The sequence below is a fragment of the Ranitomeya variabilis genome, chromosome 2 (assembly GCF_051348905.1).
Source record: "Ranitomeya variabilis isolate aRanVar5 chromosome 2, aRanVar5.hap1, whole genome shotgun sequence".
In the NCBI taxonomy this organism is placed as follows: domain Eukaryota; kingdom Metazoa; phylum Chordata; class Amphibia; order Anura; family Dendrobatidae; genus Ranitomeya; species Ranitomeya variabilis.
This window is the reverse complement of record NC_135233.1, coordinates 88,252,163-88,267,741: the sequence shown is the minus strand read 5'-3', so window position 1 is coordinate 88,267,741 and position 15,579 is coordinate 88,252,163. Positions and strand designations below refer to the sequence as shown.

Below are 15,579 nucleotides of genomic sequence, written 5' to 3'. Positions count from 1 at the left end.
CTAAGTGGCTGTTATATAGTATGTGGCCTGTGTTATATACTGCGTGGGCTGTGCTATATACTACTTGGGCTGTGTTATATACAACATGGCCTGTGCTCTATACTACATGGTTCTGCAATATACTACTTGGGCTGTGCTATATACTACGTGGCTGTGCTATATACTACGTGGCTGTGTTACATACTACGTGGCCTGTGTTATTTACTACGTGGGCTGTGCTCTATACTACGTGGGCTGTGTTATATACTGTGTGGGCTGAGCTATATACTATGTGGGCTGTTCTATATACTAGGTGGCTGTGCTATATACTACGTAGCTGTGCTATATACTACATGGCTGGTCACGAACAATCAGCGACAGGCGCAGTCCGGCTGCGAATTTCGGCGGGATTTGAACCACGCTTCGCTAATTGGCCGTGTCCGGCAGGCCGAATCCTGTGTAGTCAGTGCATTATTCTGAAATCTTCATAAATAAACTACATACATATTCTAGAATACCTGATGCGTTAGAATCAGGCTATATATTATATATATATATATGGATTGCAACACAGTAGTAACCAACAACCTGATTAATAACACAGTGTACTGACAGACTTTTCATGATTGTTGAAAATAAAAAGGTTCCATAAATTATCCCTCATTTTCATTTGTAATCTTTCAGATTATTCTCTGGAGAACAGTCACTCAAACCAACAGTGTCGCTGTTAGAGGTAACATTATCCTGCTGTGAAGTAGATGAGTAATGTGCCATATTCCCTAATGCCTCAAAAAATTTGACTAGCAAAACAGATGTGCAAATTATTTGCGGAATGCTTACTTTGGGAGGTAGATACTTGCAGATAATTGTCTGGACTTTAGGGAAATGTTTTTGCACAATTTAAAAAAGAAAAAAATATCCTCTCTTCTCAAAAGTTACTGCATAAGAATTGTAACAATTTAGTACAGTCGCTTGAAACAAGCAAGTGTAGCACGGTATGCTAGCTGGGGGCGAGGCACTCTTCTTCTTCTGTCACGCCCTGGCCCACTACATGAAAGAGTGGGTCTTGGCTAGGTGTTGGCGTGGTGCTGTGAAAGCCTTGACCGTGCAGTCCAAAACCATAGGTTTCAAAGTTCATTAAAGACTCCCGTTCTAAAACACAGTCTTTACTGAATGGTAACTTGGTAAGGATTATATACATAGGGTAGCGGGTACAAAGTCTTATGGACATTTCAATTACAGTTTCCTTCCACTGTAGTCTACTCCAGGGTCGGTGAAGCACACTGCCGGGTCGATATTGGCTTTGCTCCACCAAGGTCCACAAACCATCTACAAAGATTCATTCCGGTAGGGACATTGGGTCATCTAACCCTCATCCTCCAAAACATTGGTCCCTGAGTCAAGGACATCATCCATGAGGATCACAACCCTTTAAGCATTTCCTCCCTCATCTGCTTGAATTCAGTCCTCGGCTGAGGGTGGAGGTCCCTCCAGTGGCTGCGGCGTCTCTGAAATTCAGCTGTGGAATGTGCAACGAGCACAGCACAAACTGGGAAGGGGAAAAACTCAACTTTCTGGCAGTCCACGGCCATCACTACAGGGGAGCCTCGAATACGCAGGCTCTCATGGACATCCAACTGCTCCTGATGCTAGGTGCAATGGGCACCACACAACCTTTTCTGGCTCCAAGTCTTTCTTCTGGGTCCTGAGTCCTGTACATATATAGCTGAGTGCACATCCCGAGCTAAATACACTGTGCAGGGTTAGTGATCACCTCTGTTGGTCCCATCGATATCTCACTTTTGGACCTCAGTTCTTCAGGGAGCTGCAGGAGTTTGGGACTGCTGACCAGTTAATGCATTTTGTTTCTATCTCGGTCCGATTCATACTACCTTCTGAGTGCACCCTAACCTTCTCTCGCTCTGTCTCTCAGAATTTCTTAGAAAGGCAATTATTCACCAGTAATTCCAGAGCTGTAACAAAGCAACTGTTTTCCCTGCTCCTTCCTACCCAAAATAAAAAACAAGTGAAAAAAAAACCCCAAACATGGACAACCCAATTATTCCCAGACAACCCTGAAATTACTGTTCACTGCTTTTGTTGTCTTGTTTCGCTATATTAAAATCAAATAATAAAGGCTTATCCACATAAGAATAAAAAGGAACAAGTATTGCTTCCAAAAAATTTGACTCTGAAGTATCATTCTTTTGAGGGCAGATATGTTTTGAATGCTTTTAATAGCAATTTTTGGGGGAGGTGCAAAGACTGAAAAAGGCAATTCGGTTTGGATTTTTTTATGTTTACTTTTTGGGTTAAATAATAAAATATTTTGATGACAGACTTTTGTTTATTTTTGTATCAGGAAAATATACAAGTGAGGGAGGGTGATTATTTTTTTAACTCTTCACTTTATCTTTTTATCACCTTTGGACACTTGAATTTGTGATAGCTTGTGCAATAAACTGCAATAATTCAGTATAAACTAAAAGTTATAGCTTCCTAGCAAGCCCAGTCTGTGGCTGGTCTTTGCAGAAATATCTTTAGTAAGCCCACAGCCACCAAAACAACCCATCGGCAGAGAACATAATCATGTCGCAGGGGAAAGGGGGTGGAGGAGAAATGTGCACCCAAAAGGGTGTCCCAACAGAGTTGCCCCACTAAAATGCCACTGTCAGAGATTGATAGCAGTTTTAAGCTCTAATTTTTGCTGAGTCAATTATTTGCTATATAAAACAGCTGGCATCTGCCTTATGTGGAGCAAGCTCAGCGTCCTCTCCATGATGGATAAATACATCACAAAGGGTGAAGGTTTTAACTTGGCAGATAGTTCCTGCACTGAGTCTCTTTCATTTTTTTCAATAAGTGCATAACTTAAAATGTGGCAAACTGATATCTATAGGTAATCCGTTAAAAGCGGATGCTATGAAGATTAGACTGGAAACAATGACATATTATTTTCCATGTGGCTAATCACATAACAGGTTTTTTTTAATGGCTGTTGATTTGCTTAAAAACATGGAAACATTCTACTGTGGTCTGTTTTGTGAACACTGATTGGCAGCTAGGAGAGGCTTGGGAAACCACAAACCGTTTTTTTTGCACACTGGCAACCTAGATGGCACATAAATGGTGAAAATATACATGGGAACTAAAGGACTTTTTTTTGACAGACATAATTATGGAGCTTAAGTAGCTGGCCTCTAAAGAAAGTAATGGTTCAGTGTCTGGAGAGGAACACTCCAGAGAAGCGTTTGTGGTTTGCCGATACCTGAACCTTAGCCAACCCTGAGCAGGCTGATCACTGCTAATATAAGAACTGTGCCTAGTGCTACCATTTTGTTTTGATTTGCGGCTTTGCCCAGAGGACTGTGTTTACTTTGCACTTCACCTTGGTTTAAGCAACATTTAATAAACCAAGGACATTCCAAAAGCTACAGTGCTCCCATGTCTACCTCCGTGAACAGCCCAGTGAGCCAATCTACCACAGGATATAGATCAATGACATGTTAATAAAGCCTTAATATTAGAATCTATTAAGTTTGGAGCAAGAAGGAGCAATCAGAAGGTCAAGCTGGCAAAGATGTAATCTACGTTCACATTTCTGGTTGGAGCTGGAGCAATTTTGAGAAGATTAGTATAATAATGAATGGCAGGTAGAGATGAGTGAATCAATTAGAGGCAAATCAAATCTGCATTGAATTTTACAAAAAAAATTCAGATTCACTAGAATCGAATGTTTTTGCTATTTTGCTTGAATCAAGCAAACTGGTGTCTGACCAGCCACCCTTTGGTTCAATTATCGAAGTCTGGAAAAGGTATAAAAAATTCTTATATTCACCTCTCAGTCCACTTTGGCCCTCTGATGGGCTGTTCTATTCTCCTCCTGGCCAATTCTTTCATTCTCTAAACCCCATGTCATCATGCGGGATGTGACACATCTTAATGATGTGCATCACGTCCTAAGTGACTGCAAGTGGCGTGATATCATAGTGCCTAGTGAGTGGAAGACCAGGAAAGAAGGAAGATAGAATATAAAAGATAGGCGATAGAAGACAGAAGATACAAGAGCTGATCGAAGAATCGGTAGCAGCAGGATGGCTAAGTAGAGGAGAAGATAAGATTATTTTAGCAATTCCAGTCCAATTACCCTTTTCACACCCGAGCCTGTTTTTGCCTTCGTGACCGGGTCCAATTTTTAAAATTCTGACCACTGTCAATTTATGAGGTAATAACGCTTCAATGGATCATGATGACTAAGTTTGTTTTCTCGTGACATATTGTACTTTATGATAGTGGTAAAATTTATTCGATATGACTTCCATTTATTTGTGAAAAAAATGGAAATTTGGTGAAAATTTCATAATTTTCAAATTTGTAATTTTTATGCCCTTAAATCAGAGAGTCATATGGCACAAAATAGTTAATAAATAACAGTTCCCACATGTCTACTTTACATCAGCACAATTTTGGAACCACGTTTTTTTTGTTAGGAAGTTATAATGGTTAAAAGGTGACCAGCGATTTTTCATTTTTTCAACAAATTTTACAAAACCATTTTTTTAGGGACCACCTCACATTTGAAGTCACTTTGAGAGGTCTATATGAAAGAAAATACCCAAAAGTGATACCATTCTAAAAACTGCACCCCTCAAGGTGCGCAAAACCAAATTCAAGAAGTTTATTAACCCTTCAGATACTTCACAAGAAATAATGGAATGTGGAAGGAAAAAAAATAAAATGTCACTTTTTCCCACAAAAATGTTCATCGCCATAATTTCCATTTTCACAAGGGTAACGGAAGAAAACGTACCATAAAACTTGTTGTGAGATTTCTCCTGAGTATGCCAATACCCCATATGTGGGGGAAAACTATTGTTTGAGCGCACGCCAGTGCTTGGAAGGGAAGGAGCACCATTTGACTTTTGGAATACTAAATTGGCTTGAATGAGGTGCCTAAACAGTAGAAACCCCCACAAATGACCCCATTTTGGAAACTAGACCCCTCAAGGACTTTATCTAGATGTGTGGTGAGCACCTTGAAACCTCAGGGGCTTCACAGAATTTTATAATGTTGGGCCGTGAAAACTAAAAAAAACAAATTTTTTTCCACAAAAATGTTATTTTAGCCTCAATTTTTTTATTTTCACAAGTGTAGCAAGAACAAAATAGTCCCCTAAATTTGTTGTGCAATTTCTCCTGAGTACATCAATACCTCATAAATGGTTGAAAACGACTTTTGAGGAACAGGGAAGGAGCACCATATTACAGTGCAGGTTTTGCTGCATATGTTTGAGGGGGCCATGTCACATTTGCAGAGCCCATGCGGTGCCAGAACCGCAGAAACCCCCATAAGTGACCCCATTTTACAAACTACACCTCAATTAGTTCATCTAGGGGTGCAGTTATCACATTGACAGCACAAGTGTCATAGAATTTGATACCATTGGGCAGTGAATAAAAAATAATTACATTTTTACCACAAAAAAAATTGTTTTAGCCCCAGATTTTACATTTTCACACTGGAAAATGGGTAAAAATTGTATCAAAATGTGTTACACAATTTCTTCTGAACTTGGCAATACCCCATATGTGCCTGTACAGTACTGCTTAGCCACACAGCCAGACTCTGGAGGGACGGAGCGCTATTTGGCTCTTGGAGAACAAATTATTTCAACAGAAACCGACATATCATAGACATCTATTAACATCCAAAAATGGAAAAATGTCCAAACAATTTCCGGACCATGGGACAACTCCCATTAACAATAGAACCTATAAAGAACAACGGAGTATGACGCCCCAAGAAATATACGACACTGTACATAATATAGTGAAAAATATAAATAATTTTATTAATAAATACAAAAAATCATAAAAACACAGTAGAATGATAGAAACTTGGTGATGACAGAATAGGAAACCATGGCGGTACCATAGAAAAATTACAAGCAATCAAATGACAGTATAGACCAAAGAGGTGTCAGTCCTCACTACAAAGGAACTAACACCTATAGCATACAGACAAGTGTCTAAACAGCGGAGCACAGAAGAACCGGCATTACCTCAAGTAATTAAACATTATATAAACGGTTGCCAAGAGACCCATGTGCTGCCGCCCCACAATAAAGTGCCAAGTGCATAAGGTCGATACTATCTGTGGTGCTTACCCATGTGGAGAGGGTACCTGCCAGGTACGTAGCCCCGACGTACGTTTCGCTTTTGTTAGCTTCCTCGGGAGGCCTGTGTGAGGTTGCCAACATGAGGGGGCTTTTATACCGAACAGGCAATGAATGGCGTCGCTCTATGCCGCGCATGTGGGGCGGTCCCCGAACCGCAACACGTAACGTCCGGCCGTCCTAGCGCTGAAGGGGAGAGGAGGAAAACACTCCGTGACGTCAGTATTCCCCACAGCGCTGATAGGACGCCATCTGAGGACGTGTGCAAAGCCCGGGTCCATTGCGCATGCGCGTACCGCGATCGCCATCTTGCTTACTGGCTGAGGCCAGGGCAAGAAGGCCATGGATACAGAGGCATGAAAAGGGACCGAAAAGCGCAGGCAAGAAGCCCGGATGACAGGTAAGTATAGAACAGTTAACTCTATAGAAAAACAAGAGGATGTTAATGAAGTGCCATCAAAAGAACATATATAAGAGAAAGAATGTACCGCGCCTGCGCATAGCACAGACGCCATCTTTATGCCTGGCTGTAGGACAAAGTAAGAGGGCAAAACTGAACTACACCACCAAATCACCCAAGTGCTCAAACAAATATGTCATAACACATTAACAATAAAAAGAATTAGTACCAATAATAAGATTAATTTATACAATAATAATATAAAGGAGATCTTTAGTTTCGTTGATTCGTAATCATGCACTTGAGAAGATGAATATGCAAATGTGCCACCGTGATCCTGAAGCTCATTAGCCAGCCAGAAAAAAGTCCCTCCATGCAAAACATCTCAACAGAAGTTTCAAAGCATATATACTGCAAATATAAAGAGGTTAAAATAAGTGACTGCAACCAAAATTAAAAACAAGAGAGACCAAAAAACAAAGGATAACAGAAAAAAAAAAAAACAGGGAAAAGAAAATATGATACAAAATAAAACCTAAATGGAAAACAATAATACAAAGTGAAACCACTACAGCAACGGGGCCATAATAAGATTACAAAAAGGGCACAAAAGAAAGTTTCTCATTCAACCCGTATGGTGACATGGTACCTAAAGAGACTATCCAGCGACATTCCATCTGAGCCAGAATTTTCTTAAGGTCACCACCTCTAATGCCCATATGTATCCTGTCAATGCCACGGACCCTAAAGGTCCGCGGGTCACAATTATGACACAGCTTAAAATGCCGCGGGATAGTCTTTAATACAGAGAGATCAGTGACATCTTTGGCTGCCCTGATATCTCTCACATGTTCCCTAACTCGGATGCGAAGCTCACGGGAAGGCCAATGTAGATTAAATTACATGCGCATACAGCATAGTAAATAACATAACTAGTGCTGCACGACACATAGCAAGTAATCCGGTAGTCCCTACCTCCATCTGCAGATGTAAAACCAGTGGCTCGAATTATGTTATTACAGGCCACACATGATCCACAAGGGTAACATCCCCATCTTTGTTGGCCTGCTCCAAAGGGATTAGGTGGCCGTGCAACGTAATGGCTCCTAACCAATTGATCCCTAAGATTGCGGCCTCTCCTTGCAGTTAGGAGTGGTCTATCAGGTAGGAACTGTTTAAGAATTCTATCCGTTTGTAAAACAGGCCAATGTTTCTCCATGATTTGTCGAATCTTGCCCCACTGGTTATTAAATGTTGAAATACACCTAAGTGGTGGATTACCTGCATCAGTGTGGTTGCTCTTACTGCGGAGTTGGCGGCGAGGGGTCCCCCTGGCACGTGTGTACCCCTCCTTGATAGTCCTAGTGCTGTAGCCTCAATCAAGGAACCTGTGTTTTAGGTCCCGAGCCTGGCTCTCAAAGGCAACATCCATGGAGCAAAAACGCTTCATCCGCAAAAACGGACCTGTAGGGACCGCTCGAATAGTTGATCTTGTATGTGCGGATGTAGCATGAAGTAACGAGTTAACCGACGTCTCTTTACGAAACATGTCAGTATGAATGCTACCATCCGCACAAGGCATGATTTTAATGTCCAAGAAATCAATTGCCTCTACAGCTGTTTTGTACGTCAGTTTGATGTTTCGATTATTACGGTTTAATCCACGAATGAAGTCCAGAAAGCCAGACTCAGGAGCCTGCCAGATGATGAAAACATCATCGATGTATCTGTACCAGCACTGCGCTTGGGAAGCGGCATCCGCGCCATCCCCGAAAATCTCGCGTTCCCAGTACCCTAGGAAGAGATTAGCGTAGGATGGCATGCACGCCGCGCCCATCGCAGTGCCGCGGCAATGTAAATAGAATCTATCCTTAAAGGTGAAGTAATAATGAGTTAGAATAAACTCCAAAAGTTCCAAGATCAAAGACCATAAAGCGGAATCAATGTTACTCATGCCAAGGAAAAACCCCACCCCCCTCCAATCCATCAGTATGACTGATGCTTGTATAAAGGGATTCGACATCCACTGTAGCGAAAAACATATCAGATTCAAGATGGAGACCATCCAATTTCTTGAGGGTGTCCGTAGTGTCCCTGACATAGGAGGGCAAGGTCTCCACCAAGGAGTGAAGATAATATTCGATAAATTTGCATATAGAATCACATAGCCCTCCTATGCCAGAGACAATCGGACACCCCGGAGGATCCACCAGATTCTTGTGGATCTTTGGTAAAAGATAGAAGGTAGGGACCACCGGATTCCTGACATATAAGCCCTCAAAAACCTTTTGGGGTATTATTCCCTGCATGTGAGCTCGATCCAAGATTTCATATATGTCACTAGAAAAACCAATAGTGGAATTTTGTGAGAGGACGGAATACGATGTACGGTCCCTCAATTGGCGTAAAGTGTTATGACCCCAATGGCAGGGGGTCTCAGAAATAGTTACCAAGTCTGCAAACACAAAAACCAGCTCATAGGGCAGTGGTAACTGGGCTGACCATATATCTAATCCTAGCACCACAAATAACAGCAGCCGTGGAACGTGCCTACGTTGATTCTAGACGTCTCGCGCCAGCCAGAGAACTAACTAACCCTAGAAGGGAAAAGAAAGACCTTTCTTGCCTCCAGAGAAAAAGACCCCAAAAGTTGGATACAAGCCCCCAACAAATAATAACGGTGAGGTAAGAGGAAAAGACAAACGTAAGAATGAGCTAGGTATTTAGCAAAGAGAGGCCCACTATCTAATAGCAGAATATAGTAAGATAACTTATATGGTCAGCAAAAACCCTATCAAAAATATCCACGCTGGAAATTCAAGAACCCCCGAACCGTCTAACGGCCCGGGGGGAGAACACCAGCCCCCTAGAGCTTCCAGCAAGGTCAGGAATCACATTTAGTACAAGCTGGACAAAAATGAGAGCAAGCAAATAACTGAAAAAACAAAGAAGCAAGACTTAGCTTAATTTTGCATGAACCAGGACCAGCAGATAGGAGCAAACAAAAAGGATCTGATTACAACGATGCCAGGCACTGGACTAAGGATCCATGAGGTTTATATAGCAACACCCCTGGACTAACGACCCAGGTGGGTGCAAACTGAGGGAAGAAAATCCCAGAGTCATATCACTAGTAACCACCAGAGGGAGCCAAAAAGTCTAATTCACAACAGTAAAGCCTCCCTTTCATAACTCTGCGAGGGCCAGATCACCACGTTTCCCCCCTTGTCTGCCGGCTTAATTACAACATCTTTCATGGACTTGAGTTCCCTCAACGCCGAACGATGTGCCCGTGTTAAATTGTCACCCCTATATGTATTAGATATTGTTTTCAGGTCATCCAAGACTAATTTATTAAAGATCTCAATCGATGGACACAAAGAGAACGGGGGGAACGCAGTAGACCTTGGCACCACAGAGACAGGAAAGGTACCTGAGGAGTTGGATGAGCCCTCACGTTCCAAGTCCTCCAGGATAGAGAGAACCTCTTGTTCCGTATGAACAAATTATTATAGAATAATTTCCGGGCTCTATATAAAGAGCCTCTAAATGCCAGAAATGCAGAATCCGCCCTTAAGTGACTCCAGTTTGGAAATTATACCCCTTTGGGAAATTATCTACAAGTGTAGTGATGATTTTGACTCCATAGGTGTTTTCCAGAAACAGGCAGCAGTGGATGTTGCTGAGTGAAAATTGCAAACTGCCATTGTAGTGACCGGAATGCTGTAGTGACCAGTACTTGCATTTATTTGTGGAAAAAATGGAAATTTGGTGAAAATTTCGTAATTTTCAAATTTTTAATAGTACAATAGACGTACATTAGTGATGAGCGCAAGTGCTCGAGTATGCAAAGAGTACCGCGGGTGCTCGAGTGATATGTTTGAGTCCCTGTGGCCACATCTTTTGCAGCTGTTAAACAACCACAAAACATGAGCAGATTGCCTTACAAACACAGGCAATCCCCACATGTTTTCTGGTTGTCTAACAGCTGCAAAACATACGGCCGCGTGGACTCAAATGTGTCCCTCGAGCACCAGTGATACTTTGTGCATACTCGAGCACAGGGCTGCGACCAGGAAATTCAGGGCCTCATACTGGCAAAATTTTCAGGCCCCCTCGAGACTTCACCAAAGCTATACCCCAGCTCCGCCTCTACTCCAGCTCCTCCTCCACCCTTTGAACCTTCCACAGCCCCACCATCCACTCTTGGAAAAACTCCACTTCTGCCTCACATTCTCACCAATAACACATTAAGGGTATATTTCCACGGTCAGTAAACGCTGCAGATTGGACGCTGCATACAGCCGCATCGTCCAATCAGTAGTGGCCAGTAGTTGTATACGCACATGCGGAGCGTCTTTCTAGACCGCAGCATGTCAATTTATCTTGTGGAGATGCTCAGTCTCCGCAAGATAAATATCACAGTCCAATGTATAGGGTGCGATGATTCTGCATGGTTCAATGAACACATGCGGAATCACCGAACGTACGAAAGCCAGCAGCGCTTTAGACAGAGCGAACATGTGCTGTGTCGATAGCGCTGCCAATACTGAATGTTGAAACATACCCTAACAGTTCTCATTGAAAGCTATATCACATACAAGGAACAAATACCGCCAAATCATAGCCAAACCACATATTACCACCACATAGTGACTGAATAATACCACATACAAGGAACAATTACCGCCACACCATGACCAGACCAAATATTACCACCACATAGTGACCGAATAATACCACATGCAGGGACAAAATACCACCACACTGTGACCAGACCACATATTACCCCCACATAGTGACCGAATACAATAAAAACCACAATACTAATATTACCATAAGTGCCATTATTCACAGTAGCTCTGTACATAGCATATAGTGTATAGCATCAGAGAACAGGAAACACACTCACTCACTGTTGACATCTCTAGTTGAGAAGTCCTTCATCTTCGCTTTTCTTCTTCATCCAGCACAAACTGCCATCACGTCTTCCAGCCAGGATTTGTCTCTGCAGAAAATAATACATAGTTATCTAGAGCATTGCTTCCAGAGCAAATTCCCCAATTTTTCCCCAACTTCTACACTACACCAGATGAAAAAAATAAAGAGACAGTGTCACCCTGCATAGTAACAGGACCTCCCCCCTCACTGAAAACAGTATCCTTAAAAATAAAATACATATCTCTTTCCTGTCCCCTTGTGTTCTCCCATTCCTGGCCCCTTGTGTTCTCCCATTTTGCCCCCATGTGTCTCCATTCTGCTCCCATGTGTCTCCATTCTGCCCCATATGTCATCTCCATTCTGCCCCCATGTGTCATCTCCATTCTGCCCCATGTGTCATCTCCATTCTGCCCCCATGTCTCCATTCTGCCACCATCTGTCTCCACTCTGCCACCATGTCTCTGCCCTATATGATCTCCTATATTGCCCCCATAGTGCGGTTTACAAAAAGTAAAAAAAAAAAGTTTCTCCTTACCTGCCCGTGGTCTAGCGGTGTCCTATCCCTAATCCATCTGAGGCGTGAATACGTCACTGCCATGCGCCGGCGACGTGTGAGCCGACATCAGCTGCCAGCCTTTAAATGTCTGGCGGCTGTTAACTATTACCGTGTGGGAAACTGTCTGAAGACGCACGTTCAGTTACTGAACTGACAGAATCCTGCTGCTGGTGCAGCAGAAGCAGAAGACAGACATTAAATCCTTGTGGGATATTACCTTTGGGTGCATGTTTGATTAATTATTTGGTCAAAATGCTGCAGGCTCTATGGTAGCTTTTTTTTTGCAGGAATATGTTTCTGTATAAGGCTGCATTCTCACAATGAGATTTTGGTGATTTTTTTGATGCTGCACCTATTTTAGGCTACTTGCATTTTTTTCATTGCGTTTTTCTTACATGTGGTTTTATCTTGTTTTTGTCTCTTCTTGATATGTTATGCTGGTATGATTTAGTGAATCCTGCTTTGAGCAGGGGGTTGGACCAGATGAGCCAGGAGCAGTGTCGGACTGGGGTGCTAAGGGCCCCCCCCGTAACTGACTGTGGGGGCCCACTTTTCACATGCATACAAATATACTATCCTCTTCACAAATTTATCTATATCTCTGTATAATAATAAACTGGGTAGTTTGGTTAATGAATGATGAGATGCTGCCTTTTTATGTACAGAGTGAATCAATTTAATTATGCCAAATAATGCCCATATAGTGGGGTTGGGGCCCAGATCTGCACAGGGGCCCGCCGGGGGTTTCCCCTGTTACCCTGTGGGCCAGTCCGAGCCTGCCCAGGAGGTCCCTTCCAACTCTACCATTCTATGATTCTAAATAAGGCTTCTTTGTTGTGATATTTCCTGGTATTTGGCTTTGACAAACCACTTTTTGATACAGTCATGTGTGGATTAGATGTGTTTCCACAAATGCACTAAGAATGCATGCGTGTTTTTTACCTGCGGATTTTCCGCATCTAATGCAAGTCTATGGAGAAAATCCGCACAGAAAACTACACCACAGGTCAGTTTACACTAAGTAAAAAAGAAGCTCAGTGGGCAAGAGATTTCTTTAAATCCCATCCCACAGCGAAAATACACAACGTCAAGAACTCACCAAAAGCTCATTGTGGGCACGTAGCCTTAGACACTGCGTTTCTGATACAGCAAAAATTCACAGGGTCAAAAACTCACCAAAGCTTATCATGGGCACACAGCCAAAAGAGACAAGAAACAACACTGAAAAATGACACATAAAAGCTTGTAAAAATGCCTAGAATGCATTGATTTTTATACAAGACAAAATCCACAAAAAAGTATATTAATGGAAGACAAAATGGAGTTTTTCCAATAATACTATACAGGGAATTGCACTTAAAATATTATAAGTTTGCTAAGAGCTGAAATTGCGCTTTGAGTATTGCACGGAATCATTTATTATCATTATACTTAGCTGTCATTAGAGGGCCAGTTCACAAAGTAGTCCACTAGGTGGCGCATATCATCTATAAAGATGTAGAACCCAGCTAAAAACTTAGGAAGAGGAAGGAGGGGTGCCTGAAGTGCAGGAACACTGAGTGCTGCTCTCTTCGCACTGATTTCACCTTCAGCTCTCTGGTGATTGGCAGAGCTCCTGTGACATCAGAGGAGAAACAAAAAAAAAAACCTAAAAGACAAATGCAAGTTGCCAGTGGAGAAAGGAACCAGCTCACCGGTGAGGGATACATGGAGAGTGGCTTCTGCTGCACATGGAACAGAGGAGATACTGGAGGGCATCAGACTGCAGCCCCTGGATACGTTGAGATGACTTTACATCTTCATTGCCCCATTCACATCCACAGCTGCATACAGTCTCTGCTCACATTGTAGCCTGCAAGGAAAAGTACAAGAATTCGTTGAATTCCCAGAGAAGGAGGAAATCAATTACATTTATAAAGTATGTTCAAAAAGAGGAGGACTGTGCTCAGGATAAGCCTAGACTTCTGCCCAGCAGCCCCAGGAAGGACACAGTGCAACAGCAAGTGATGTGGACACTCTCCTCCAGATACAAACTCTGCTGCACACAGGTATTCAGCACAGCTGTGCAGCCGGGAGCCTCCTCTGCTCTGTCATCCTCTGCCTGACACTGAGTGCAATAAGATTTACTGTCTCTCTGCTGATTACAAAACATGAATAGATTTCCTACTAATTGTACTTGTCCTCTGATAGAGACAGAAATGATCAGAAACTTCTTCCTACTGGAAGTTGTTTCATATTTTCTTCCTCCTCCTTCTCTGATTATATATATATATATATATATATATTCCTGTTCCCAGTATAGGATCCTCCTGTTATACTGGGAGTCTAACACCTGTAGAGTGTCATACTGTCCATCCTTGTGATCTATACCGGGGTTTGCAGACACAACACCTTCAGAGGAAGGTAAACAGATTGTGAAGATTGTAAGGAATCGAGAACAGTGCTGTTTTCTGGATTATTATTAGGACCCAGTGCTAGGGCAATGTGTTTTGTATTTACCTTGTCCCTGCTGGCCATAAGTAATCACACCTTGACTGTCTGAGTGAACTGTGAGATTTTGCATTTGATTGGAATGTGTGGTCAGTTAGGTGTTAAGCTTGGGTAATCAAGGGTTTAGGTTGTGCTGGTCCTTTAATGTCACAGTTGCTACCCTACAAGGTGTGTGAGATACTAAAAGGTTAAACCAGGGTTAATTTGGTATGTATACAAACTAGGAATAACCTGAAGACTGAGGGTTTTCTCCAATTCTGACACCATCTTATCTATACTGAGATCGATGACTCTTTACAAGTCCACATTCAGTATTTGTAAGCCAAAACTAGGAGTGTGTGATAAATACAGAAGTGGTGCACTTGATTTTGGCTTCCAAATGCTGATGTATAATACTGACCATGTGAATATGACCTAATATAATATCACTGTGGTATACAATATTACTGCCGCATTCTCGGTGTTATGTTACACATTGAAAGACAATTTTACATGTCCACTACCTACATCTCCTCTCGTAGGTTACTTATATTTCTGTCTCTCTACCTCTGGTCTCATTCAGGTCGACAATGGTAGCTGGGATTCGGTCTCTGCTCCTTCTGCTGCTTTATCAGGTGTTGTTGAGTGGTTGCACCGGCCTTATCCCAGAGGTTGGCAGAAGAAAGTACACGGAGTCTGGCCGCACATCTCCTGAAGAGTCACAGGGCATCCTCAACCAGTTTGAACTTCGGTTGCTTAATATGTTCGGTTTGAAGAGACGTCCAACCCCTGGCAAAAATGTGGTAATCCCTCACTACATGCTGGAATTGTACCATCTGCACTCGGCCCAGCTGGCTGACAACCAAGACAAGCCCCCCATGGATTATCAGAAGGAACGGGCAGCCAGTCGAGCAAATACAGTAAGGAGCTTCCATCACGAAGGTAAAAAAAAATAAACGACTTATTGTAATGTAACACTTCCCTCCAGTGAATTGCATTTTTCTGTGGTTAAGTATTTTAGATTACTCAGAACTAGTGACATTTTCCTGTTAAGGCCA

General features: G+C 42.4%; 1 protein-coding gene and 1 long non-coding RNA gene across 2 annotated transcripts in view; one reads left to right on the top strand and one right to left on the bottom strand.

The window, feature by feature from the left end:
• Positions 1-5,807: 5,807 nt before the first annotated feature.
• Positions 5,808-13,861, bottom strand: LOC143804496 (uncharacterized). The gene is made up of 3 exons (XR_013221034.1): positions 13,747-13,861; positions 11,472-11,563; positions 5,808-6,966 (listed from the first exon to the last, which is right to left on the bottom strand). It is a non-coding gene; the product is annotated as an uncharacterized LOC143804496 (long non-coding RNA).
• Positions 13,548-15,579, top strand: part of BMP2 (bone morphogenetic protein 2) — a 23,469-nt gene continuing 21,437 nt past the window's right edge. Inside the window, exons 1-2 of the mRNA XM_077282637.1 lie at positions 13,548-14,100; positions 15,105-15,463. Of these exons, the coding sequence (XP_077138752.1) occupies positions 15,112-15,463 (352 nt within the window). The 5' untranslated portion in view covers positions 13,548-14,100; positions 15,105-15,111. The remainder of the gene's footprint in view (positions 14,101-15,104; positions 15,464-15,579) is intronic.